This window comes from Nannospalax galili, unplaced genomic scaffold (assembly GCF_000622305.1).
Source record: "Nannospalax galili isolate Female #2095 unplaced genomic scaffold, S.galili_v1.0 scaffold1723, whole genome shotgun sequence".
Taxonomy (NCBI): Eukaryota; Metazoa; Chordata; class Mammalia; order Rodentia; family Spalacidae; genus Nannospalax; species Nannospalax galili.
This window is the reverse complement of record NW_008349072.1, coordinates 448,100-474,835: the sequence shown is the minus strand read 5'-3', so window position 1 is coordinate 474,835 and position 26,736 is coordinate 448,100. Positions and strand designations below refer to the sequence as shown.

At 51.6% G+C, this 26,736-nt stretch overlaps 1 protein-coding gene across 4 annotated transcripts in view; it reads right to left on the bottom strand.

The window, feature by feature from the left end:
* Window positions 1-26,736, bottom strand: part of Lrp5 (LDL receptor related protein 5) — a 104,698-nt gene that overhangs the window by 33,442 nt on the left and 44,520 nt on the right. For all 4 annotated transcript variants that reach the window (XM_029569998.1, XM_008846303.2, XM_029569997.1 and 1 more), the window contains 8 exons: window positions 19,252-19,648; window positions 17,192-17,363; window positions 11,306-11,522; window positions 8,083-8,372; window positions 6,130-6,356; window positions 4,653-4,837; window positions 2,850-3,173; window positions 88-287 (listed from right to left, as the gene is read on the bottom strand). In XM_029569998.1, coding sequence (XP_029425858.1) covers window positions 88-287; window positions 2,850-3,173; window positions 4,653-4,837; window positions 6,130-6,356; window positions 8,083-8,372; window positions 11,306-11,522; window positions 17,192-17,363; window positions 19,252-19,648 — 2,012 coding nt within the window. The remainder of the gene's footprint in view (window positions 1-87; window positions 288-2,849; window positions 3,174-4,652; window positions 4,838-6,129; window positions 6,357-8,082; window positions 8,373-11,305; window positions 11,523-17,191; window positions 17,364-19,251; window positions 19,649-26,736) is intronic.

Sequence of the window (26,736 nt, the reverse complement as noted above, 5' to 3'; positions counted from 1 at the left end):
TCGGAAGTTGGGGAACAGCCTGGACACCACCAGAGCGAGCTCCAGGCAGAAAGCACCCCCCCACACCCTGCCCCCTGGTGCACCTGCCTGGGTGCCGTCATCCTTGGCTCGCTTGATGTTCTGACGCCCGTCCACCCAGTAGATGAACTTGTCCAGTGGGTCATAGCCGATGGCCCTGACGTTCCTCAGCCCGTGCAGGGGCAGGATGAGGTCCGGGCTGCGCTGGTCATCGGGAATCATGCGGCTGATGGCGAATTTCTGGCTGAACAGCAAGAAGGTGGAGGGCGCTGGACAAACAGACCGAGGGCCACGTGTCAGCGAGCAGAAGCTGACCAACACAGGCTCCACACTAGACACCTTAGGGAAGAGTGGACGGACACAGAGCTGGCCCCTGACATGGGTGATGGGTCATTTTACTCTCTGCCTCTGTTGTTCCAAAGTCTACATGGTAGTTCTGAGCTAGATACTTTTTAAAAAATATTTTATTATTTTTTAAAATTTTTTATGTGTATTCGTGTATTGCCTGCATGTAGGTAAGTGCACCCGTATCATGCAATGCCTGCAGAGGACAGAAGAGGCTGTCGGATCCCCTGGAACTGGAGCTACGGACAGTTGTTAGCTGCCATGTGGGTGCTGGGATTCAAACCTGGGTCTTCTGCAAGAAAAACCAGTGTTCTTAACCACTGAGCCATCTGTCCAGCTCATGAACTAGATACTTTTTATCTGTTAGAGACAGGGTCTCATGTATCCCAGGGTGGTCTTGAACTCATTATCCATCCAAGAATGGCCTTAAACTCCTGATATTACCTTCCGAGTGCTGGGATTACAGATAAAGACACACCACCATACCTTGTGTGGTCACACAGATTGAGGCCAAAGCTTTGTGCATAATAGGCAAGCACTCTACTAACCGATCCATGTCCCTGCCCTGGACACTTTAAAAAAAATTGTACTTATTTTTATGTGTATGAGTGTATTGCCTTCATGTATATAAGTGCACCCATGTCGTGCAGTGCCTGAGGAGGCCAGAAGAGGGTGTCAGATCCCCTGGAACTAGAATTACAGAAGGTTGTTAGCTGCCATGTGGGTGCTGGGAATTGAACCCAGGTCCCCTGGAAGAGCAGTCAGTGCTCTTAACCACTGAGCTATCTTCCCAGCCCCCCGGACACTTATTTTTAAGGACTCAAGCTTGGGGCCTAGCTCAGTAGTGAAGCACTTGCCTAGCATGCATGAGGCCCTGGGTTCCCTCTCCAGTGGGGTGATGACTTATGAAGGCTGAAGACAGGAAGGCAACAGCAGTGAGCATCAAACGCTCACCCACAAGGGTACACAATCCTCTGAGGACCTTATCATGCCATGTATGTACCTAGCTGACATGTTGAGAACCACACACAGAGAGCAATGATACAGGGTCAGGCCTGGGGTCAGGGGCACCAGATCCTGTGGAAGGCATGACGCAGAGCCAGGAATCGGGTGTGGCCTGGGCTAGACAGCTCCTGGAGGCTCCCTAAGAAGCAGTTCCTACGACAGCTCAGCTCCTCTGGTTTGCAAAGGAGCCTGGGACTGGGGGGGATGGGGGTGTCTCCAGACCGCTTCTCGGTTCTCTGGGACAAGGGCCCAAAGGAGCTGCTTTCAAGGAGCTGGGTGTGGTGCCTGCCTGCCAGCCATCCCAGCACTTGGAAGGTAGAGGCAGGAGAATCAGGAGTTCAAGGCAAGTCTGGGCTACATAGTGATTAAAGGGCCAGCCTGAGCTACATGAGAACCTGTCTCAAAAAAGGGAGGAAGGGAAAGAGAAAATGGAAGGAAAGGGGTAAGAAAAACTGCTCTTGAAGAAAACAGGGCATAGGCTGGCCTCTCTTTCAGGCCAGGAAGCACAGGAAGCCCAAGACCAGCTGCCCAGGTTCAGAAACTGTGGTACTCAGATGTGAGGAAGTCACCATCCGAGGGTTACAGTGAAGGGTTTAAATCCAAGCCTCTGTCCCAGCAACACTAGAGACTAAGTGTGCTCCCTGCCACAGCTCGACCTGCCTGAGAGAACACAGCCATAGGGAGGCCATGTTCTGGCCCAGGCCAATGTACAACCAGTTCAAGTGTCAAGCTTTCAACCCTCAGGGTCCTCGATGATTCAACAAGGTGGGCAAGAACAGCCATTACTACAGTGATTCTGAGGCCCAGGAGACAGATTCCCCTGACAACCGTGCAGGGACTGGACTGTATCTGATGCTGGACTGACTTCGTGTAAGAGCCGGCGGTGGGTCACACCTGTACGTGCAGAGGGCCATGGGAAACTCACTCTCTGGCCCTCTGAACCTCATCTTCCTTATCAAGGACACAAGAACACGGGCCCCTACTGGCATCAGTATAGGGTCACATAAGCTCCTGTGAAGCCACCAATAAGGGGTCAAGAACACGGACTCTAGAGCTAGATTGGCTCCAACTTCTCGGCTGTTTGACCTTGAGAAGGTTACTACACAGCTCTGTGCCTTAGACGTCTTAACTGGGATGCTCAACCCTACAGTCTTGAGACTTAGTATCAAGCACTCAGAGCACAATGCTGGCAATGTTAAGAACACTGTCCAGTGACTGATTTTCATATTCAGAGACCTTCCTATGGAAGCTGCGAGCTGAGGGGTTCTCCACTTATTTACATCTTAACGACGCAGTGAGTCCTTTACCCAGCCTAGTTGGCAGGTAGCATTGTAAATAGTATGTGGTATACAACCCGCCAACCATCCGTGTACACTGAGATACCCTACCTGAGCAGCTCTCTTCCACTGTAGCCCCCAGCATCAGTTAGCTCTAACACAACACTAAAGCATGGGGTGTGGAACGGGGACTGAGGCACTCACGGCTGCAGTTACGGCTGCTGGGGTCCAGCGTGTAGTGTGAGGCGCAGCTGCAGCGGTGGCCTCCAGGGATGGCGAGGCACAGTTGCCCACACTGGCCGTTGCTGTGCGCACAGTCGTTGAGGCCATCCTGACGGGAGGAGTGGAACACCAGGATATCCATCACGAAGTCCAGGTGGCCCTGGATGAGGGTACGGTTTCGCCCACTGGTCTTATCAGCCCGCTCGATGCTGTGCAGGTTCCAGTCAGTCCAGTAGATGTAGTCACTGTACTGTGTCAGGCCAAAGGGATAGGGCAGGTCGTCCGCAACAACCATGCGCTCTTGACCTGTGTGGGAACAAGGTGCAATGGGTCAGCAGGGCAGGGTGGGACCACTGAGCTCCAGATGCCTTCTGGGAGAGTCAGGCCAACCTTGCATTCCAGAAATCATGGCCAAGTTGGGAAACCTCTGACTTCATGAAATGGGGTGTCCACAGGGAGAAATACATGCAGCACTGGCCACAGGACACCCATGGGGTTGTGTTCAGTGGACTTTTTGTTTCTTTCTTTGTTGTGACAGGGTCTCAATTCTGTAGCCCAGACTGGCCTGAATTCACTATGCAGCCCAGGTTGGCCTTAAATTCATGATGATTGTCCTGCCTCAGTCTCCCAAGTGCTGGGATTATAGGCATGAGCCAATGCGCCTAGCTGCATTTTTTTTTTGGTCTTTTTGAGACAGGGCCTCCTTGTAGCCCCAGCTGTTCTGAACTCACTATGTAGACCAGGCTGGCCGTGAACTCACAGAGATCTGCCTGCCTCTGCCTCTTGAGTGCTGGGACTAAAGGCGTGCGCCACCATGCCTGGCTATCTACCTATCTACCTATCTACCTACCAACCTACCAACCTACCTACCTACTTACCTACCTACCTACCTGGTATTATATAGCCCTGGCTGGCCTCAAACTCTGTAGTATAGGATGACCCTGAACTTCTGATCCTCCTGTTTTTGACCACCCCCACAACCCCCAGGTTCTAGGACTCCAGCCCACAAGATCACACTTGGTTTATGTGGTGCTGGGGCTCAAACCCAGGACTTTGTGCATTGCTAGACAAGCATTCTACCAACTGAGCTACATCCCAGCCAAAAATTGTTTCCAAAAACAAAAACATGTATAAAATCTTCACATTTTAAAAAAGAATAACATGCATTTAAAACTTATCTTTATTACCGGGCATGGTGGCACACACCTTTAATCCCAGCACTCGGGAGGCAGAGGCAGGCGGATCTCTGTGAGTTCAAGGCCAGCCTGGTCTACATAGTGAGTTCCAGGATAGCTTGGGCTACAGGGAGACCCTGTCTCAAAAAGACCAAAAATAAACCTTATTTTTACACCCAGGATTACTGCAGCAGGAGCAGAGTCTGTCACTGGTGGTAAAACCATGGGACATGGGGCTAGGTGAAGGCTGAGGCTGGTCCTGGGGGCGCAAAAGCTCCCCTTGTTCCACAACCTTGGGTGGATCTCAAGACATGCCCAGCTTCAGTTTCCCACCTCTGTCACATGGTGGAGGGTCAAATACCAGTCCTAGCTCAGAGCTTGGCCAGGACCTGAAGCCCACCAGGCCTGCCCCAACACCACAAGCAAGGGCACCAGGGGCCGGATGGGGACACACCACAGGAGAAGGTGAAGTGTGAATGCTTGTGGCTCTGTCCATACTTCCTGTGATGCCAGGTGGCTCAACAGACCATAATAGGCCAATAGGCCAGTGTGTGTGAGCCAGAGCCCTGCCACCTCCCCAGGCCTCAGCCCCTAAGTCACAAGCCCTCACCCAGCATGTTAGACGACTCAATCATGTTGGTATCCAGATCGGTCCAGTAGAGGCGCTGGTCAGCATAGTCAATGGTGAGGTCATTGGCTCGGCCCACCTTGTCCACTAGAGTCATGCAATCAGTCCCATCCATGAATGCCCGCACGATCCTTGGCTTGCCGCCCCACTCAGTCCAGTAGATGTATCTGGAAGGTAGAAGGAGAGGGACAGGGCTCAGGTGAGTTCAATCCCAGCACAAGGTGCAGGCAGACAGTAGCCACCATCTCCTAGCCTCAGCCCTTCTGTCCTGGGAGAAAGTGGCCAGGGACATTCCTCCAGGAAGGAGCCATGCCATGGCCCTGACTACCCACAGGGGCCAGGAAGTGCCCAATTGCAGCCCAACAGAGGTTACAGAGGAAGTGATCAGAGAGACTGCCCAGGCAGGGTAACGCATCTCAACCAAGCTGGCTGGGTGTTGGGGTGTCCTGTGAATCAAGGAGGGCTTGCAGGCAAATACAGATGGCTGGCCCCTCTCCTCACAGAATAAAACACCCCGACTGGCAGCTGAGCCAGCCCGGCAGGGGCTCCCCACCCTGTTCCAACACATCTGAGTTGCTCACACCCTGTTCTTGGCCTTTGTTGGTGCTTGGCCATCTTGAGAGTTCGGCCATTCCCCTTGCAGCATGGATGCTCTATAGGGTGGGCTTATGCCCTGCACAGAAAAGGACACTCGGGACAAGAAGGAGACCACTCTTGGCCCTTCTGGCCCCAGTGCCCAGGACAGGGCTACCTCTCAGAGTGACTCTTAGGCAAGTGCTTCAAGGCCAACTCTGAGTGGCAGTTTGGTCCCAAGAGAGGCCTAAACAGGCAGGCCTGAGACAGCACTGATTGGTCCAGGGCTGATGAAACTGGTCACAGGACCTTAGCTTCTGAGTCTTTTTGGTGCATGTATGTACGTGTGTTCATGTGTACATGGAGCCCAGAGGCTGTCGACCTCAATCACTCTCCTCATTTTAAGACAGGGTCTCTCACTGAACCTGGAGCTTGCCAATTTGACTAAACTGGCTGACCAGCTGCGGATCTGCCTGACTGCCCCTCATCAGTGTTGGGGTACCAGGTGTGCACTGCTGCACCGCCTTTTTACATGGGTTCTGGAATCAAACTCAGGTCCTCATGCCTGTGTGGAAAGCACTTAGCTGATGGAGGTATCTCCCCAGTTCCCTCTGGGCCTGTTTTTGTGTGTGTAAATTCAGAGACAGACACTGGCCCAGGTAGAAGCAGCCAGTTCAGGGTCCAACAGCAGTGTCTACTCTGGCCTCAGTTTCCCCTCTGGGAACGAGCAAGATGACCTTCTAGGGTCTTGCCAGTTCTCACCATCTTCAAGGCTGATGGCAGTCAGAACAACTAACCCCAAGAGCCAGGTGGGGCCAGTCGCCTCACCACAGAAGCCCACGTAGACACGTGGGAGGGACACAAGATAGACACAAGCGGCCCTTACCCTTTAGTGGGATCCAGGGCCAAAGACCTGGGGTTGTCCAAATCCCTCCACACAAGCACCTGCCGGAACTGCCCATCCAGCCGGGCCACCTCGATCCTGTTTGTCCCTGTGTCTGCCCAATAGAGGTTCTTGCCCATCCAGTCGACAGCCATGCCTTCAGGGTAGTCCAGGCCAAACTCAATCACATGTTCTACAGAGCTCCCGTTCATGAAGGCTCGGCTGATGGTCTGGGTGCAGGGAGAAGGCCACAGTTAGAGACCAGCATCTTTTGTGGACATCAACTCATGAAGCAAAGGCTTCATCACCTGGAGCAACAGCTGACCACACTCAGGACCAGATCACAACAGGATGAAAAAGCAACTTGGACACGGACACGGACACAGACACACACAGACACACACAGACACACACACACACACACACACACACACTATACCAATATATTATGTATTATACAAATATGCTGGACATGGTGGCACCTTTAATCCCAGCACTTGGGTGGCAGAGGCAGGCAAATCTCTGTGAGTTCAAGGCCAGCCTGGTCTCTATAGTGAGTTCCAGGCCAGCTGGGGCTACAGGGAGACCCTGTCTCAAAAAGACAAGAACGAACAAAAACCAAATATTATGAGTACTTTTTAAATTTTTATTTATTATTTTTATGTGTATGAGTGTATTGCCTGTATGTATGTAAGTGCACCTGTGCCACGCACTGCCCATGGAAGTTAGAAGAGGGCATTGGATTCCCCTGGAACTGGACTTACAAACTTGTTAGCTGCCAAGTGGGTGCTAGGAATTGAACCCAGGTCCTCTGCAAGAGCAGCTAGTGTTCTTAATCATCATCATCATCATCGAGCCGTCTCTCTAGCCCAGGGTCTTAAAACTTGTATACTTTCACTCAGTAGAAAAGAAACAAACAAACAAACAAAAAAAACCCTTTACTGAGACTATTTAGAACTAGTAAAAAAAAAAAAAGTTGGGTCTGGAGAGATGGCTCAGTGCTTAAGAGCACTGGCTGCTCTTGTAGAGGACCTGGGTTCAATTCCCAGCATCCACATGGCACTGACAACCATCCATAACTCCACCATTTCCAAGGGCTCTGACACCCTCTTCTGACCTCTGTGATCATTGTACAACACAGTGCACCTACATACATGTAGGCATTACACTCATAAAATAAAATTACACACACATAAAAGATTTTTAGAATTAGGAAAAAGCAACTAGAACATTTTATATTTACTTGAGACAGTGACCCACTATGTAGCCCTGGCTGGCCTGGAACTCATTATGTAGATCAGGCTGGTCTAGACCTCACACAGGTCCCCCTGCCCCTGCCCCTGCCAGGACTAAAGCCATGAGCCAGCGTGCCTGACTTATTTGCTTACTTTCTTTCTGTGTTTTTGTGATAGTGTCTCAGGTAGCCCAGGCTGACCTTGACTTTCCTGTGTATGGAGGATGGCCTTGAACTGCTGGTCCTGCCTCTACCTCCCGAGTGCTGGGATTACAGGCATGCACTATTATGCTCAGAACACCCTATGAAGCTTAATAGGCAATACTTGTGCAGTAGGCTATTTTATATGTTGAAGAATTATGGTAAAGGGTTTGTAATAGCTTCATAAGATGCTGGTTACCATGATAAGTGGAAAAATCAGGAGACAGGGTTCTTTACAGCAGCTGGCCTTGATGACAGGGAGGTAGCTCAAAGAAGCTGTAAGGCCTCAGGTGACTTTGCCTGAGAAAGTTTATAAGTGCCCCTGCTATTAACTGTCATGTGGGTGCTGGGAGCTGAACCCCGGTCCTCTGCAAGAGCAGCCAGTGCTCTTAACCACTTAGCCATCACTCTAAGCCCAAAATCATAATTCTTTACAAAAATATTCCAGCCATACAGCACACGGCAGCAACGCCACAGACAAGGCCCACAGGAAGCCACAGGTACTCACAGCCTCACTATACCTTGAGGCTCACATCCGTCCAGTAGATGTGGTTGTTGGACACGTCAAAATCCAGTGCGGAGGCCTCCTTGACGCCAGTGAGTGGGATGGCCACATCGTTGTTATTGGTTTCTAGGGAGATCCTGTGGATGGTGGCTCTGCTGGTGAAGACCAGGAAGGCCTCGGGGATGATACAGGTCTTCATGTCGCTCAGCAGCTCCAGGCCGATGGGGCAGCCGCACTTGGTGGCGTGGGGTGTAAAGAAACATAGATGGCTGCAACCCCCATTCCCATCCGCACATGGGTTGGTTCCTGTGGGGCAAGCACATAGTCCTGGACATCAGCAGCAAAGGAGATGATGGACCCAGTTCCCAGCTGCGCTGGGCTTCCTCCCTGCCACTCACCGAGAGGGGCCAGTGGGAGGAGGAGCGGGAAAGAGCCAGGTGACGGCAATCCATGCCTTCCCTCCTACAGTCAATCAACAGCAATACCCTACAGGGCCATGTTGCTGCCAGGTACCGGTCCCAGGGCGTCACCTGTTAGAACTCTGGGAGACAGGAGCTAAGCTCATCTGTGTCAGTGGTGAAGACTGAGTGCAGGAGGCTGGAAGGTACTGCAGTCAGCAGTCCAGAAAGCAAGCCAGTCTCCTGGCTTAAGCTTAAGCCAGGATTAGTAGAGTCACAACCAAGTGCTGGTCAACTGCTCCTCCTCAGCTCCCAGCCTGCCAGTAACAGACTTGCCATTCTTCCAGAATGTTTCCCAAATCATTGACACCCTTAGCAACCTACGAAACTCAGGTTTGCCAGGGACAGCCAAAAGTGATCCAGTTTTATTTAAGCAGACAGAAAGTGGTATGTTCATTTATTTTGGGCCGGCCTATTACCTCACTTTGCTACAAAAGTGTTGCTTTAGTGGGTTTTTTTGAGACAGGGTCTCCCTGTAGCCCCAGCTATCCTGAAACTCACTATGTAGACCAGGCTGGCCTTGAACTCACAGAGATCCACCTGCCTCTGCCTCCAGAGAGCTGAGATTAAAGGCGTGCACCACCATGCCTGCCTGGCTGCTTTAGTGTTTTTTAAATTTAGCGCTAAGTATTTCAACTAAAAAAAAAACGTTTTTTTCTAAATCACAAGATGAGAGAGAGAAGCCCAATTTCTCAACTTTAATCCACAATCCATGAAGGTTTGCTTTTGTATCTCTTTCCTAACACAGGTGCGTCTGGCTTTCTGCCGTGGATGACAAGTGTGTTTTCACAGGTGGCTTGTGAAGTGAAGCCTGTCAATCCTGCAGGCTGCCATACAACCTGTCACAGTGATGGGAGGCATAGGTGGCCTGAGGTCACCCATAATGCCTCACTGCCAAACCTTTGTTCAACTGTCCTTTCTGCCTGCTCCCTCGGGTCCAAGCTGAATCATCCCCTTCATACTGGTAAAGCAGGCACCCCTCTAAAAATTTTTAGAATTAATTTGTTTATTTAGTGTTCGTGTGTGTGTATGTACAGGCACAAGCAGGTACCATGACACACGTATGGAGGTCAGAGGACAACTTACAGGAGTTGGTTCTCTCCTTCCACCACGTGGGAGATGGAAATCAAACCCAGGTCATCAGTCCTGGTAGTAAGCACCCTTACCCTCTGTGCCATTTCACTGGCCCAAACACTTGGTTTCGTTCCCTTTTGTCATTTTTATGAGCATATATGTGTGTGTGTCTGTCTGTGTCCGTGAAGGACGAGAAGAAGGTGTCAGACCCCTACAGTTATAGGTTATCGGTAGTTATGAGCTGTCATGTGGATGCTGGAAACCAACTCAGGTCCTCTGCAAGAACAAGTACCTTACCCTCTGAGCCATCTCCCCATCCCATAAATCACCATCTCTCTAATATCACACCTAAGACCAGTAGCAAAGCGGGCAGGTCATCTTACTCATCAACTATACGCAACTGGCCCACAGCACTGGGCCCTCTTCCTATACTTAGTTATCAAAGGTTTCTCATATGTTTGAGATATGCAGGCATAGCAGCAGACACGGGAACTGCAGCTGGGAACAGAGCCCTCACCCTGTGGAATTGGCCCTGCTTGGTCTCCCACCTGGATGTTACCCTCTGAGTATAACTTCTAAACTTGCATTTGGAATCCTTACAAAGATAGCTCATCATGCAAAATACAGTTCTCCCGGGCTCTTTGACCAGTCTGGCTTACAGGTCAAAGGTGTGTATTTGAGAGTCTCTGCTGGGTGACAGTAGATAGCAGTCGCTGTCGAGCTCAGTCACAGATGCTGAGCTTCTCCACCCGTTAGCCAATGGCCTTATCTCCCTCTCCCAAGTGTCCATGGGGCAAGGACTAGGCTGAACATACAGGCGGCCTTGGGCACCACAGCCCTCACCGACGCCTGGTATACAGTTGATCCTCACGTGTCAGTCACAATTATTCCCAACATTCTTTTATTTCTGTCTTTTTTGAGACGAGGTCTCCCTGTAGCCCCAGCTGGCCTGGAACTCACCATGAAGATCAGGTTGGCCTCGAACTCACAGAGATCCACCTGCCTCTGCCCCCCCCCCGCCCAGTGCTGAGATTAAAGGCGTGCACCACCATGCCCGACTCCCAACATTCTTTTTATAACTTTTGTAAAAATTATTTTATGTGTCTGAGTGTTTTGCCTACACATATGTAAGTACACCTGTGTCATGCAATGCCCACAGAGGCCAGAAAAGGGCATCAGATCCTTGGGAACTAGAGGTGGGGTATTTTGGGGTTTTTTTTTTTTGTCTTTTTGAGACAGGGTCTCCTGTAGCCCCAGCTGTCCTGGAACTCACTATGTAGACCAGACTGGCCTCAAACTCACAAAGATCCACCTGCCTCTCCTCTGCTTCCCAAGTGCTGGGATTAAAGGTGTGCGCCACCATGCCCGGCTAAGAACTAGAGTTATTGACAGTTATTAGCTGCCATGTGGGTGCTGGGAACTGAGCCTGGGTCCTCCACAAGAGCAGTGAGCACTCTTAACCACTGAACCATCTCTCCAGGCCTATTCCCAACATTCTTAACCTGTAACAACTGGTCTGTATCCCTGGGCGACATGCCATGCCCATTCCCACTGGTCCTTGGGTATTTAAGGTCACTGTTTCCTGTCCTACCTGTCCCCACACTGGGTCACCCTCCTGGACACTCACCCCTGGTCTGGACTTTTCACCTCTCCTTATGCCGACAATCAGCCCGACAGAGCCACAGCTGAGGGCTTCCCAGGACTCACCAACAACTTTGGCCACATTCACTGCTTTGAGTCCCATCAGATCGGGTAGCTGATCGATGATGACATCCCGGCTGGCCTTGACCTTGTGCACCCGTTCGATACTGCGCCGCTGCCAATCAGTCCAGTAGATGAAGTCCCCGAGCAGCGTGAACCCAAAAATGTGTGGGAGCTTGTCTTCCAGCAGGGTCCGCCGTTTTGTCCCATCCACATTGATCACCTGCAAATGGGGAGAGACATGGGTCTATGTGAGGCTGTACCAATAAAGCTTGCCCCAGGCCTGAGCTGCCCTGAAATAGGTTCAAGTCCCAGGAACCTCCGCTGCATCGGCACTTTCATGGTGATGTCATGCCCTTGGCTGATGGAGTGGAGGTGCTCTCAGAACCTCCCAACCTGATGGGGATAATGTGAAAAGGCAAAGGGGGTCCTCGTTCCTGAAGCAACGGGGTGGGCCTCAGACCAGGGTGGGCGTCACAAGAAGGAGTCCTGGGCTCCACCAGCAATGCAGGGTGCAGGGGTGATGGGGGAGCATGCAACAAAGGGCCAAGCCACCCTAGGACCTGGGTAGGTTTGTTCCTCCAGATCAGATTAACTACTGAATGACTCTAGTTATAAATCTAAGCCCAAAGGCCGACAGCACTTCCTTCTGCATTTACTCTGGCATGGGAGAGCTAAGTCTTTTTTTCTGGAAAAGTCTATGCTGATTAAAAGCAACCACCAGGGCGGAGGATGTGGGTCAGCTGGTAGAAGGTTCACCAAGTATTTACAAAGCCCTGGGTTCTATTCCCAGTACCAATAAACCAGGCTGATAGTGCACACCTATAATCCTAGCACTCAGGAGGATCCACGGGAGGATCAGGAGTCCAAGGCCATCCATAGCTAGAGCCAGGGCCAGGCTGGGCTATATAAGACCCTGACAAAAGAAAAAAAGAAAAGAGAAAGGAAAGAAAGAAAAAAAGCTACAGAGGAGCTGGTCAAACGAAAACACCTTCATACACAGAAGCCCAGACACATGTAGGATGCTGGGGACTCTGGTGATCCACAACCCTGCAATAGCAGGATCCCAGCCTCAGGGTTCTCAAGACAGGATGATGAAACACACCAGATGATTAGAGACACGCCTCAGTGGGCCTCTGGAGCCATTCTGCTTCCTGCTCATGAAAAGAGCTACAGTTCCACAGCAAGAGGTGAAACCACTGGATCACCAGCCAAGGCAGTGTAGTTCTGACACCCACAGCCAGAGGGTCGGCTGTGATGGATTCTTGGCTAGGTAACCCCCAACACACACTCCAGCCTCCTCACGGACCTCAGGGTCTCCACCTGAAGCAGGGGGCCAGATTAAATAGCTAAGCCATCCGGGGAACGTAATAAACCAACTAACCAGGGCTGGGCCCCAACCTGAAACCATCTGGGTAGAATGGGGCTGTCAGAGCAGCTCCCAGAAGTCTCAAGCGCCTGCTAGAGCCTCACCTGGAGGGATGTAGCTCGGACAGAGGTCTATGCTCTCCGTGAGCAGTAGAGGGCAGTGGTGGACAGCTTAGGTCTACACACCCCAAATTCATTCTTAATTTGCCCCAGGACTAAAGATGACACACTGGCCAACAGCTCTAGATTGAACGCCCAGAAGGCTAGCCAGCCCTCACCACAAAACCACACCTCATGGTGCTCCCTGCCACCAGGATCGTCCAACTCAGAAAGCACAGGTGGAAGAGGGCAGGGAGTCAGGGCTCTGGGAGGCCTGGAGAACCAGCCCTTCCTCCACACAGAACAAACAGGGGCTAAAGATACTAGGAAGAAAATAACCTTCATCCGGAGAGAGACCCAGGTTTTGTGGTTTAATTTTTATTCTATTTTATTTTTTTGAGATAGGGACTCCTCAACTGGCTTGGAACTCACTATGTAGACCAGGCTGGCTTTGAACTCACACCTGTTTCTGCCTCCCCAGGGCTGGGATTAACGGCGTGCACTAACACACATGTTTAAGATTTGGGCTTTAATCCACCAAAGGCCAGAATTGTCTCTACGTGCTTCTGCATCTCATGTTTATATTCATATGTGTATGAGTGTGGAGGTCAGAGGACAACTTGTGAGATTCACTTCTCTCCTTCCGCCATGTGGGGTACAGGACTCGAACTCAGGTCATCAGGCTTGGTGGCAAGTGCCTCTACCGGCTGAGCCACCTCATCAGCCCCTCCCTCCTCCTCCCTCTCTCTCCTGACACAGGACCTCATGTGGCCCAAGCTGGACCACGTCTGATCATCCTCCCTCCACCTTCCCCCTGATGCTGCACCACCATGCTGTTTACACGGTGCTGGGGATGAAATCCAGGCAGGCCTGCTAGACAAGCTCTCTACCAAGTGAGCTAAATCCTTAGCCTAATTTTCTTTATCTGAAACTAAACTTCCAGGCATGTTAAATCGAACTGCAGTGGGGAGTTAGATCTATTCTAGAACAGTGAAAGGAGCCCACAAAGACTCTGGGAAAGAGGGTGGCAGGTGCTGCCCGGCCCCACCTTTGCTTCTTCCACTCCCTGGATGCCCTGAAGCAAACTGAGAGGGGGTCAGAGCAGGTCTGGCTCTGGGCTGGCAAGGCAGAGCCTCCCTGAGGGAACTCCTCCCCATGGTGAAGCCACACCCCATGCCATCCTTAGGACGGATGACAGACCTAGAGGAACAGGAGGCCTGCAGTGAGCACTTCCTGCATGCTCTAATGTGTGGAAATAGAGATAACAGAATGAGTCGGGCATGGTGACGCACACCTTTAGTCCCAGCAGAGGTAGGTAGATCTCTGTGAGATCAAGGTCAGTCAGCCTGGTCTACACAGTGAGTTCCCTAGGCCAGCTGGGTCAGTCAGCCCGGTCTACACAGTGAGTTCCCTAGGCCAGCTGGGGCTGCAGGGAGACCCTGTCTCAAAAATAAATAAATAAAATAATAAATAAATAAATAAATAAATAAATAAATAAATAGAATGCTCCCATGACAGCTTTTGTGTGTGTGCTCAGAACCCACCCTAACCTTCCGCACTGTCGCACTCTTAAACACTAGGAAGTCACACCCACCACTCTCTACCCCATCTTTTCAGCATCCTGACCAGCTGTAAACCAACTGAACTAGCTCAGCCAGCCTCTGGCCTTTCCCAGACTCTGAAGCATAAGGAGGGCTTGTCATCCAGGCTCCCCAGGAGGACGAGTCAGCATCTGCCACTTGCCCTGAGGTCTCATGCTTCCAAGAATCCCTAGAGCCAAGCAGGGATAGGCTGAGTGTGAGGTGAGGTCATGGGGTTCAAAGAACAGGCCCATTCTGACCTCTGGGAGGACATGGACCCAAAGCAGAGCTCAGGAAGGTCCAGAGCCAATCCTGAACACCTCTTGATGCTGTGGCTGGGAGATGGTACAGAAAGTAGGTTTTCCAGGATGGGGCCGGCAAACTCTATGCAGAATGTTTTATTTAATTAAAAAATTTTATTTGTATTTTATGTGTATGAGTGTTTTGCTTGCACGTATATAAGTATATCTGTGTGTGCAATGCTTGTGGAGGCCAGAAGAAGGTGTTGGATTCCTTGGAAGTGGAGTTATAAGGAGATTGTGAGTCATCATGTGGGTGCTGGGAACTGACCCCCAGGCCCTCTCAAGAGCAGCCAGTGGACTTGGCCACTGAGCAGCTCTCTAACTCCCAAGTAGAGCCAGCTTTGAGGCCACCACAGTTGCTGGAATCAGGGGTAACTGGAGCAGACAAGCAGAGTTTAGCAGCCTGGGACTCCCACTTGGTTTGGTGGAGTAAGATCAAGCAAGACACATGATGTCAACCTCTGGCCTGCATATATGGCGGGGGGGGGGGGTGAGGGACAGAAGATATGCCAGCAAAGAAGTAAAGCAGTTGGACCCTCACATGCTTCTGTGAACTGGTGCAGCCACTGGGGACAAGTTTAATGGTCCCTCCGAGACCACGGTAAGTGCCATATGACCAGCAATTCCATACCCAAAGGAATGAAGAATTCAAACAAAAACTTGTACGCCAATCTCCACAGCAGCTTCATTCCTAACAGAGAGGGAACAGGAGGGAACAGGCTGATGAGAACGTCCACAAAGCGCATCCACCCACACGCTGGCACGTCAGCAGCCACCAGAGGGGAGGACGGCACGGAGCTGCCCTGAACACGTTATGCTCCCAACAGAGCCACACATGGAAAGCCACATCTCTATGAGTCCGTCACAGGAAACACTCGGAAGATGCCAAGCAGAAGACACAGCAAAGGAGGTGAGTGGTGTGGCCAGAGGCCGAGGGGACCGGGGGACTAGGGAGTGACTGTGAACTGGCCTGACTGTGAACTGGCCTGGCGTTGGCTGTCTAGGTGAAGAAAGTCTTCTGGAAGGAGACAGACAATAGGGACAGTCACACAATACTGTAACCGCACTGATAGTGACTCTGGTGGAGAGTAGACAGAAAAAGGGTCATGTAGGGCCAGCAGTGTCTCTGAATGCACACGTCCCTGCCAGAGTCCCACAGGCAGTGAGGGCACCTAAGACCAAGCATCCCCAGCTGCCCTGGAGGAAGGAACTGGCCTTCATTTCATTGGCCCTGGAGATAGGCATCTTCAAACTCTCTTGAACCACAAGACTCTTTTTTTAAAGATTTATTTATTTTGTGTGTGTATGCATCTGAGCATATGTATGTGCATGCAGGTGCCCTCAGGGTCCAGAAAAGGGTGTCAATCCCCTGGAACTATAGCTACAGGCTGTTGTGAGCCACTTGATATGGGTGCTGGGAAGCGAACCCAGGTCCTCTTCAACAGCAGTAAGTGCTCTTAACCTCTGAGCCATCCCTCTAGCCCCCTTTCATGAACAATTTTCTTATTTAAAAAAATTTTAGGCTGGGCATGGTATTTTTATTTTACATGTTTGAGTGTTATGCCTGCATGCGTGTAAGTGCACCTGTGTCATGCAGTACCTATGGAGGACAGAGGGGGGTGTTGGATTCCTTGGAACTGGAATTATGGACAGTTAGTCACCATGTGGGTGCTGGGATTCGAAACCAGGTTCTCTGCAAGAAGAGCCAGTGCTCTTAACCATCTCTCCAGCCCCATAAACAATTTTTAAGAGATTGCATATTTAATTTTTAAAAAATTTATTATCTATCGCCAGGTATGGTGGCGCACGCCTTTAATCCCAGCACTCAGGAGGCAGAGACAGGTGGATCTCTGTGAGTTCAAGGTCAGCCTGGTCTACATAGTGAGTTCCAGGCCAGCTGGGGCTATAGGGAGATCCTGTCTCAAAAAAACTTTAAAAAAATTTATTATCTATCTTGTATGTCTGAGAGATGGGACACATACACTTCATGTTCAGAGGGCAACTTGCAGGAGTCAGATCTCTCCTTACACCATGTGGATTCCAGGAATTGAACTCAGTTTGTCAGGCTTGGCGGCAGCTTTTACCCACTGAGCCATCTCATTGACCCTATCAATTTTTTTTTCTTTTCTTTTTTGAGACAGGGTCTCAGATATCCCAGGCTGGGCTCAAACTGTCTACGCACTTGAGAAATACATTGAACTTCTAAACCTCCTGCCTCCATCTTTTTAGTGTTCAGATCACAGATGTGCACCACCACACCTCATTTATACAGTCCTGGGGATGGAACCCAGGGCTTTCTGTGTGCTAGGCAAGCACACCACCAACTGAGCTACATCCCTAGTCCCATCATAGGTTATTTTCTTGTGGATTCTGTTTGGTCACCCAAACACACAGGGCAGGCTGTAGGGTGACAAGGTCTGGCCTCTGAGTGAAACTTGGGTCTCAGGGATAGCAAAGCACCATCTGGTCACATGTACATGATGTCTCTATATCAAGTGGCTCTTGGTACCTGCACCCTCCCTTGCCCCATGGGCCAGACTCACCTCAATTTTGTCTGTCTTGGCATCTCCCCAGTACAGCTTGCCCTCCTGTAGGTCCAGGGCCAGCCCATTGGGCCACCCGAGGGAGGTGTTCACCAGGACACGCCGATCTCGCCCATCCAGGTTGGCACACTCGATTTTGGGATTCTCCCCCCAATCTGTCCAGTACATGAGGCTGGAGAAGAAACAAATAACTTTGATGACGCCGCCTGCCCTGTCTCTGCTGCACCCCAGTTCTAAGGGCCACACCTCCCCCAGGCTCACACACACCCCTGGAATCACGGGGCAAGTGTCAGCCAATAGCTTGGGAACCTGTGGTTCAGTGGGAACAGCAGGGCACCCCACAGCACAGGGCAGCACGGTGGGGCCTGGGTTCCCAGGGCTGCAGGCTCAGCTCCGGCCCCACAAGGCAGCTACAAGTCTGGGGCATCTTCAAGACTGACTTGTGTGCTAGAGGACAGAGCATTAAGGAAGGAGGTGAGGAGCCTTCAGAAAACAGCAGAGTTCAGAAAACTATGTGCCGAGGATAGGTGACTGCCCTCAGCCCAAGGACAAACCTGGGGGGCAGTTGGTGGCCCCTTGGTCACCTCAGCTTTTGGTGCCCCCCCCCCCTGCTCCCTGTATCTGCCCTCCCTGGAGACAACCCTGCTCTTCGGCCTCCACCACAGAGCAGACGCTCTAGCTGCTATGGGCCCCACGGTCAGAGACCTGCTAGAGCCCTGGACAGTCCCCAACCCCCCATCCCCATCACTGCCCTTGAGGCCACCTGATCTGTTTGGCTTTTACACGTGACCTGCAAAGTCCCACAACAGGCTGTGTGAAATGCCTGGGGCAAAGCCTGGTGCTCAGGTTGCTGTCCAAAGGGGCAGGCTATAACCCTGGGACCACCACTTGTGGGCATCTGCAGCAGCTCACACCTGTGCTGCTGGCCTTCCTAGGCTACAAAAGGGGAAATACATTCTGTGCTTGTGACGCTCTGAAGACTGTAGCTGTTGTGGCTGACCTGCCGCTTCCTTTGGCCATCCAGGGTGTCTGATGTGGGCCCATACCCTGCACTAAGAGCAGGCTCTTCCCTGCCCACCAGCATGGCCCCAGTGCTCTACAAAGCAGCCCTGCCCTCACCCTGCTCAGTTAGCATCCTAGCACCCGTCGTTCGGACTACCCTCTGAGCTGCTGGGCTCTCAGAGGCCCTACCCCCACCAGTATTCTCCATTTGCACAGAAAGCTAAAATACTGAAGGGGCTGGAGAGATGGCTCAGCAGTTAAGAGCACTTACTACTCTTTCAGAGGATCTGGGTTTGGTTCCCAGGACCCACATAGGTGTGTGTAGGTGCACATGGATGTGAAGGCCTGAGGAACATCTCCCTCGCTCACCTACCTTTTTCTTTGAGACAAGGTTTCTCAGTCAAACCCAGAGATCCTGAAAAAGGCTAGTCTCACTAGTCAGCTTGTTCTGAGGATCTCCTGTTTCCACATTCTGAGGTTGAAATTACAGGTGGGCCACCATGCCTATCTGGCATTTATGTGGGTTTCTGCAGATCCAAACTCCTACCTTACTCTTCACAGCAAGTATTTAACTACTGAGCTATCTTCCCAGCCCTACATGCAGCTTAATTTTTTTGTTAAGTTTTTATTTATTTTTATACGTATGATGCCTGGTCTATACACACAGGTACATCACAGGCATGCAATGCCAATAGAAGCCAGAAGAGGTCATCAGATCCCCTGGAATTGGAGTTACTGGTAGTTGCTAGCCCTCATGTGGGTGCTGGCAACTAAACCCAGGTTCTCTGCAAGAGCAGCAAGTGCTGTTAACTACCGAGCCACCCCGCCAGCCCACATGCAATGTTTTTTTTTAAACCATCCCCCAGCCCTCAAGGCTTTCTCACCCACTACACAGTGGCCTCAGTCTGAGAATCGTCTACAGCAGAGCACTGAGAGCTTGTTTGAGAAATGTCAGCTCTAAGAATAGTACAACGCACTGACTGGGAACTCCACATGTTAACAACCCCGTCTGGGAAGTGAAGGTACTGTCCAAGGTCGCCCCGTGATCCCAGCCTTACCCCATCACAGGGTGCAGCACGATGGCCCGGGGTTCATCCAGGTCCTCAGACACCAGGATCTTTCGGGAGGTGCCATTGAGGCGAGTCACCTCAATGCGGTCAGTGCCTGTGTCTGTCCAGTAGAGGTTTCGGGCGACCCAGTCCACAGCGATGCCATCAGGGTCGTTGATCTCCGTGTTGACCAGTGTCTGTGCCCCAGACCCATCAAGATATGCCCTGCGGATGGCCCGCACCTCATCGTCCGTCCAGTACACATAGCCCTCCAGAGGGTCATAGTCGATAGCGATGGCATGTCGTATGTCACCCACTTGCAGCACAATGTCTGTGAAGTCGGGCGTGTCCAGCGAGATCCTCCGCAGGTCTGTCCTCCGGGCCAGCAGCAGCACCTCCTCAGCCCCTGCAGAGACACAGCAGTGGAGTGAGAGGTCAGCAGCTGTGGCAGGCTAAGAATCTCAGCTTGGGCTGGGGATCTCCAGGCCAGACTCAGCTAGGTCCCCGGGTTTTTCCTTGTACAATGGAGGTCTATGAGGGTGACACTGTTTTACAAGAACAATCTGAAGCACGGAGAGGTTAAGTAACCAGCTGAAAACAGCCCAGCCAGGTCATCTAGTTGTCTCAGTCAACCCTCTTGTCCCTTTACAAGCTCCTCTCCTGACTACAAGCCTGCCTCAGTCACAAATCCTGCTGGAAGCACAGGGCTCCAGACCCCAGTTGTCATTTGAATCTTGAAATCCCGGGTGGGCCCTATCTTATAGTTATTCACCCTTCCTGACTCTACCTGAATGCCCTTCCTCCCCCACCAACCTAAGAAACAGCTTCTAGCCCCATAGCTGCACCTCTGGAGCAGAGCTGCCATTCAGCTCCCAGGCAGGACCAGAAAGTCCTGATGGGTACATGACCCTCAACCCAGCCCTGACAAGCATGGAGCTCTGGGATGGAGGGTGTCTGACTCAGAGACCCCTAGGTACTTTTAGCTGTAGAAGCAACAACACAACTTCACAACCACTTCAAACCAGGCAACTGAGGCAGAAATGCTCCAGGGTCAAGTGTCTTCGGGCTTGAGCCCAGACCAGACCCAAGAGTTCCAGGATCATGCAGGGTCACTGTGGCCTCTGCACCACAGGGAGCCTTGAGAAAGGCTGGTTTCCAAACAGGATCTATAGATGGGGGTGAGGGGGTGTCCCACGGAGAAACAGCCAAGGAATTCACCCAGCCCCTGGCCAGCAGGATGTCTTATGGGCAGTAGAGCCAAGCCTGGGGGCTGGCAACTTTGAAGCCAAGCCCTTCATAATATTGGAAGACAAGAGTTCAGAGAAGAGAGCCCACCCCTCCCACAGGACACTCCACAACCAGGACAGACTGAGCTGGGCATGGAAGGCAGCATGGAGGGCAGCTTGGGTGATGCCAGTTCTAAGCCAAAGATCTTGGTCCAGCTGAGGCAGGATCTGCCAACCACATTCAAGATGTGAATTCCAAAAGTCATCTGGGTACCAGATACCCAGAAGCCCTGGACAGCACAGAAGTTGGGAAATCCAGGTCTCCCTAGCCACTGTGGCAATTTGGGGCCTGGGGCACAGAGAGCTTCAGGTGAGCAGGGCCTCAGGCATCAGCTGAGGATTATTCTGAATCTCCACTCCAATGATTAACAAATGCCAAGCTGGGGCTCCAAGACCACCATCCCCACCCACTCTGGCTACCTGGTGGGGCTCAGACCTCTGCAGCTAGGTTTGGGGGGGGTGTCAAGTGCCACAAGAGGCTCTTGTGACCCACTGGCATGTCCCCCCCATGCCCCAATTCCCAAAGCCTGAGCTGAAATCATAGTTCAAGAGCCAGCACTGAGACAGAGGCAAGAAGGAAACAGCCAGCCACCCCTAGTAGACTGGCACACTGCAGCCTAGGCAACTGCCTCTGCCCCAGTCCTCCCTGCTGGGTTACCAGAGCGCATCACAGAAGATGCCCACAGAGCCTCTTGCAGACTCAGGGACCCCAAAATGCCATCCACCCAGACACAAACACCTGAGGTGGCTGGGGTTGGGATGTGGCTCCCTCCCAGAACCCGTCATCATCCCAGCCCTCACTGTCTCAAGGGCCCACAAAATGGAGAAATGTCAGGGCCAGAGATGAATTCCAGCTTCATTCTGGAGTCACTTGCCCAGAATCACGAAGCATCTCATGGCTCAGACAACACCCTGGGGCTTCTCTCTCACGCGGCCCACAAGTCAACCCCAGGACCGACCTAGCTGTGGCCTTCAAGCAGCAGCCAGTCACCTGCACCATGTTGGCTTCTCCCACAAGGAAGCCTGGGACCTGAGAGTTGCTCTGGGTTCCTCCAAAGCTATATGCCAGGGATCCTCCTGGCGCCTGCTTCTAGGCCAAGTTCATAATGCAATTTCTCCACTAGAGGGAGCTATTAACAAGAGCTTCCTATCCAGGGCTGGGCAAACAGGCAACAGGTAGGTGCAGGTCACTCACTGCCTCCTGAACTTGCAGCTGGCTGCTCCTGGGCCCCTGTGAACAGACTGAAGGTGTCTCCACGCCACACATGGCCCACAGGTTCACAGGGATCCTGGCTTGCATGTGCCCTTTTGTGCAGTGCTCACAAACCAAAGTTGCCCGTGAGAGAGGGCAGCCCTGATATGGAACCTGCCTGGTACGGGCATCAGGCGAGGCTCTGGCTCTCTCTGGGCCTATTTCCTCAAAACTCAGGCTGATGGTTCCTGGACCCCTATCTTGCTCTGACACTGAGCCCGATGTTGTAAGGCTTAGATAGCTAACGTGATGGGTAGGAAATGTCTGCTTGGGGAAGGCCAGGGGTGGCAAAGTAGGGCTCTGACCAAAGGGAACCTGCAGACAGCTCCAAAGAGACCGTGGGGGCCTCCGTGTGGGACGAGCAGCATGCGTCAACCGCCATCTGACCTCACACAGAGCCTTCACAGACTCTACAGGAAGTGCTGGTCCCTAGTAGAAAACAGACTCGTTCCCAAAACACAGTTAAGCCTGTTTTGCAGACCCTTTCCCACAATCCTAACCCAATCATTCAAAAGACAGCCATCTTGGTGCCAGGTATGACTATTCCCTGAGGTACCAACTAGGAACCTGATGCACAGAAAGACCAAGCTCCTGGCTTAAGGGCACACAGCACCAAGTGGGGAAATAAGATCCCTGAATTATCTGAAGAACAGAGAGGAAGGTTTGCTGCCTGGTCAGCTCGGTCATACCACCAGTCACTGTGGGCAGTTGCCTCAGGCCAGGCCCAGACCAGCTGTAGGGGTGGAGAGGCAGGCGAACCAGGCTCATAAGCAGCCCTCTGATACCCCTAGGGTTACAGGACAGAGACTATAAAGTGGACTAGATCAACAAGGAACACAACCTCACACTGTGGCTGGTGCCATTAGGGAACAGGGTAGGTGGGGAGGGGGCTGCAGAGATCTGGGGGGCTACTCTCTGGCTCTGGAACCATGTGGTAGACTGCAGCACAGTGTCCCTAAGAACTGTACACAGGCCTCAGCTCTCTGAGAGTCAAGTCAACACAAGGTCTCAAGCATGTTTGGCAACAGGGAGTCCCTCAGTCACCTCAGAATGAATCTGAGCTAAACCTGCGGGTATCAACCGACTCCAAGGTGTGTGTGTCCCACACACCACGGATGCACAGCACTTCCACTTTTTTTCCCCCCTTCGGTTTTACCCAGAAAAATGTAGACACCAGGAGAAGGATGCTTGGGGACAGAGTGACACACCTAAGGTATGAGGGCTGTGCCCAGCGTGCAGGCTGCAGGGCTGGAGACTGGAGGCTCTGGTCAGTACCAGGCCAGCAGGAGGAAGTTATGGAAAGAACACCTCCCATCAGACGCTCACTAAGGCTAGTGCTCACGGCTGCCCTCTGAGGATGGTGTTTAATAGCAAGATTCAGGCAGGAACCCTGGTGGTGGGCCTGCCAGCCTGGGGTGAGCCTGGTGGCCCAGAGCACAGTACTGGCCATGAAGAGAGGCCCACTTCCCACCTGTCCCCACAGTCAGTAAGTGTTTATTTAAACACCAAGAAGTAAATGGTTTAGAAACTAACAGTTTGGCCAAATGCTTTTATAAATTTTTTAAAAATTTTTATTATTTTTATTTTATGTGTATATGTGTATTGCCCACATATAGGTAAGTGCACCCATGTCATACAATGCCCACGGAGGACAGAAGAGACTGTCAGATCCCCTGGAGTTGGAGTTACAGACAGTTGTTAGCTGCCATGTGGGTGCTAAGATTTGAACCCGGGTCTTCTGCAAGAAGAACCAGTGTTCTTAACTGCTGAGCCATCTCTCCAGCCCATGATCCCCTGGGACTGGAGTTATGGACAGTTGTTAGCTGCCAGATGGGGGCTGGGATTTGAACCTGGGTCTTCTGCAAGAACAACCAGTGTTCTTAACCGCTGAGCTATCTCTCCAGCCCCTATAAATATTTTTATTACCTTTCTTTTGTGTGTGCATGTGCACGCCACGGTGCATAGATAGAGGTCAGAGGACAACTTGGGGGAGTTGGTTCTCTCCTTCTACCATGTGGGTTCCAGGGATCAAACTCAGGTAGTCAGGCTTGACAGCAAGTGCCTTTACCCACTAAGCCATCTCGTCAACCCCTAAATGTTTTCTTTAAGGTGATTTCAACAGCCTGCCCCACGGTCCCTTACTACTGCTGTAGATAGTGAAACCTTCCCTTCCCGGGGAGGTGACAGTCGCTGGAGCCAGCTATGAGGGCAGTTGGTTTACCACTTCCTCTATGAACATGCACAGCACAGGAGGGCAGGGTGCCCAGGCAGGGCTGCAGGACCAGGCTCCAGGCAGAGAGCACAGCTCTCACACCCCAAACCAATGGCTTTAGGAAGGAAAGTTTATTCTCTCCGATCTGGAGCTCAAGGTGTGGCAGGGCCAGCTCCCTCTGGGGCCCTCAGGGAGGGTCCTTCCTGCCTTCTCCAGCTCCTGATGTTGCCGGAAATACTTGAAGATCCTTGGCTTAGCTCCGGTCACTCTGGTCTCTGCCTCCTCCTTCCACCCTGTATGCCTCTTGGCCCTTCTTATAGGACACGGTTCTGTGGACGTAGGGCTCCGGGCTTTACCATGCCTCAGCTTCATTGATTACCTCAAAAAAGATCTGGTGTCTGCACTAGGTCACACACAGGTCCCAGGGTTGGAAGCCTCTAGAGAAGGCCATGTGGGAAAGGTTGAAGGAAGGAACACCAAACAGTAAAAGAGCCAGACAATGACACACTGGCCAGTAATGGCCAGGCCACTCTGCAGCAGGGTGGGCAGTAGAGGCTGTGTGAGTGTGAGCTGAGCTCAGAATCCAGTGTGATCACCACGAGTCCAAGTCTATCCGCGGCCACGATCTGCTGAGGACACACCACATACAGGACACGGGGCGGCTCCAAGCCCGCCCAGCCTGCCTCAGGGAAGCCACATGCAAACAGCATGCCGTGTATATAGAAGGATTCCAGTCACAGAAGGGGACAGAAGGCCAAGCAGCCACCCTCAGACAAAAGCCTGGACAGAAATGCACTTGAGGTGTACAAGGCTGATCTGGTTCTCTAACAAGGTTGGGAAATGTCTTCTGTGAAGGGTCAGGAAGCAAATATTCTTGGAATTAGCCAGTCATGACATCTCAGGAGCTCTGGCATCAGAGCAGGGAAGGGGCCTCCTGTGAAGAGCATGGAAATGAGCGAGTGTGGTTCTGCGCAAAATCTGATTTATGAACGCAGACACCTGAGCTGTCTCCTTCCACGTGCCGCATAGTATTATTCTGATTTTCTTAGCATTCGTGTAAAAAGGTAAGCGCTATCCTGAGCCCTCAGACTATATGGAAATCTTTGGTGAGCCCTGTGGCCCGTGGCTATCAGGGCTGGCGAGACGGCTCAGTGCTAAAGCACTTGCCGCAGAAGTCTGATCTAAGTTCAATCTCTGAACCCACGTAGAGGTGGAAGGAATGACTGCACAAAGCTGTCCTCTCACCTCCACACGGGTGGCCATGACATGCCACATACACACTGATAAATCAAAAAGAGCTGGAGAGGTCGCTCAGCAGCTAAGAGCACTGGCTGCTCTTGCAGAGGGCCTGGGTTCGGTTCCCAGCATCCACACGGCTGACAACCCTCCGTAACTCCAGTTCCAGGAGATCTGATGCCCTCTTCTGGCCTGAGCCAGCACTTGCACTCACATGGTGCACATACATACACTCAGCCCTGCACACACATAAAAAATGAAAAATAAATTTTACAAAAATAAAAAAACCCAATGTGGTGATGCATGGCTTTAATCCCAGCATTTGAGAGGCAGAGGAAGGCAGATCTCTGTGAGTTCAAGTCCAGCCAGGTCTACATAGCGAGTTCCAGGTCAGCCAGGGCTACACAGTGAGACCCTGTATCAAAAAAAAAAAAAAAAGATGTAAGACTACACAAATACTGTGGAAAAAAAAAAAACAAAAAACAACCAAACGTGAATTTGGACTTGAATACACACACGTGGAAAAAGTGAGAGAAACAGGCCAGCGAGATGGCTCAGTGGGTAAAGGCACTTGCCACCAGGCCTGACAACCTGACTTCGATCCCTGGGACCCACATGGTGGAAGGCAAGAACTGACTCCTGCAAGCTGTCCTCTGACCTCCACACACATGCTGTGTGGCACATGTACACCTCCACACACACATGCACATAAAATAAATAAAAGATATAATTTAAGAAATGTTTAAGGGAGCTGGAGAGATAGCTCAGAGGTTAAAAGCACTGGCTGCTCTTGCAGAGGACCCAGGTTTGATTCCCAGCACCCACATGACAGCTAACTCTGCAACTCCAGTTCCAGGGGAATCCAACACTCTCTTCTGACTTCCATGGGCATTGCACAACACGGGTGCACTTACATACATACAGGCAATACACTCATACAGACACAAAATAATAAATAAAATTTCTTCTTTTAGAAACAGGGTCTCCCTGTAACCCCAGCTGGCCTGGAACTCACTTCGTAGACCAGGCTTGCCGTAAACAACTCACAGCGATCTGCCTGCCTCTGCCTTCCGAGCGCTGGGATTAAAGCTGTATGCCACCACACCTGGCTAAATAAAATATATTTTTTTTAATGTTGAAGAAAAAGTGAGAAATGTGAGGCTTGTTACAAACAGCTTCATCCAAGGACGGGAGATTCTGGGTTATTTAACTTTCCCCGTTTATCACGATGGTTTCCTGTCTGTGGTAAACACAGTTTAGGAAATGAAGGTCCCATCCATCAGCTGGGGCTGGAGACAGGTAGTTTTAGCTGCTGGGGGGCTCTCTGTTGAAGGGGAGAACAAGTGGAGAAGGAAATGTGGGCCAAAGAATCCATCTGTAGTCTAGAGCAACGGCCCTATGGCCTCAGAGTCGTTTGCCTGAGCCCAGGAGACGGTGGCCCGCTGGCAGCCCACCAGGCTTGTAGGCACTGAACGCCCATCACTGACAGCCTAATCTCTCAATGGGAA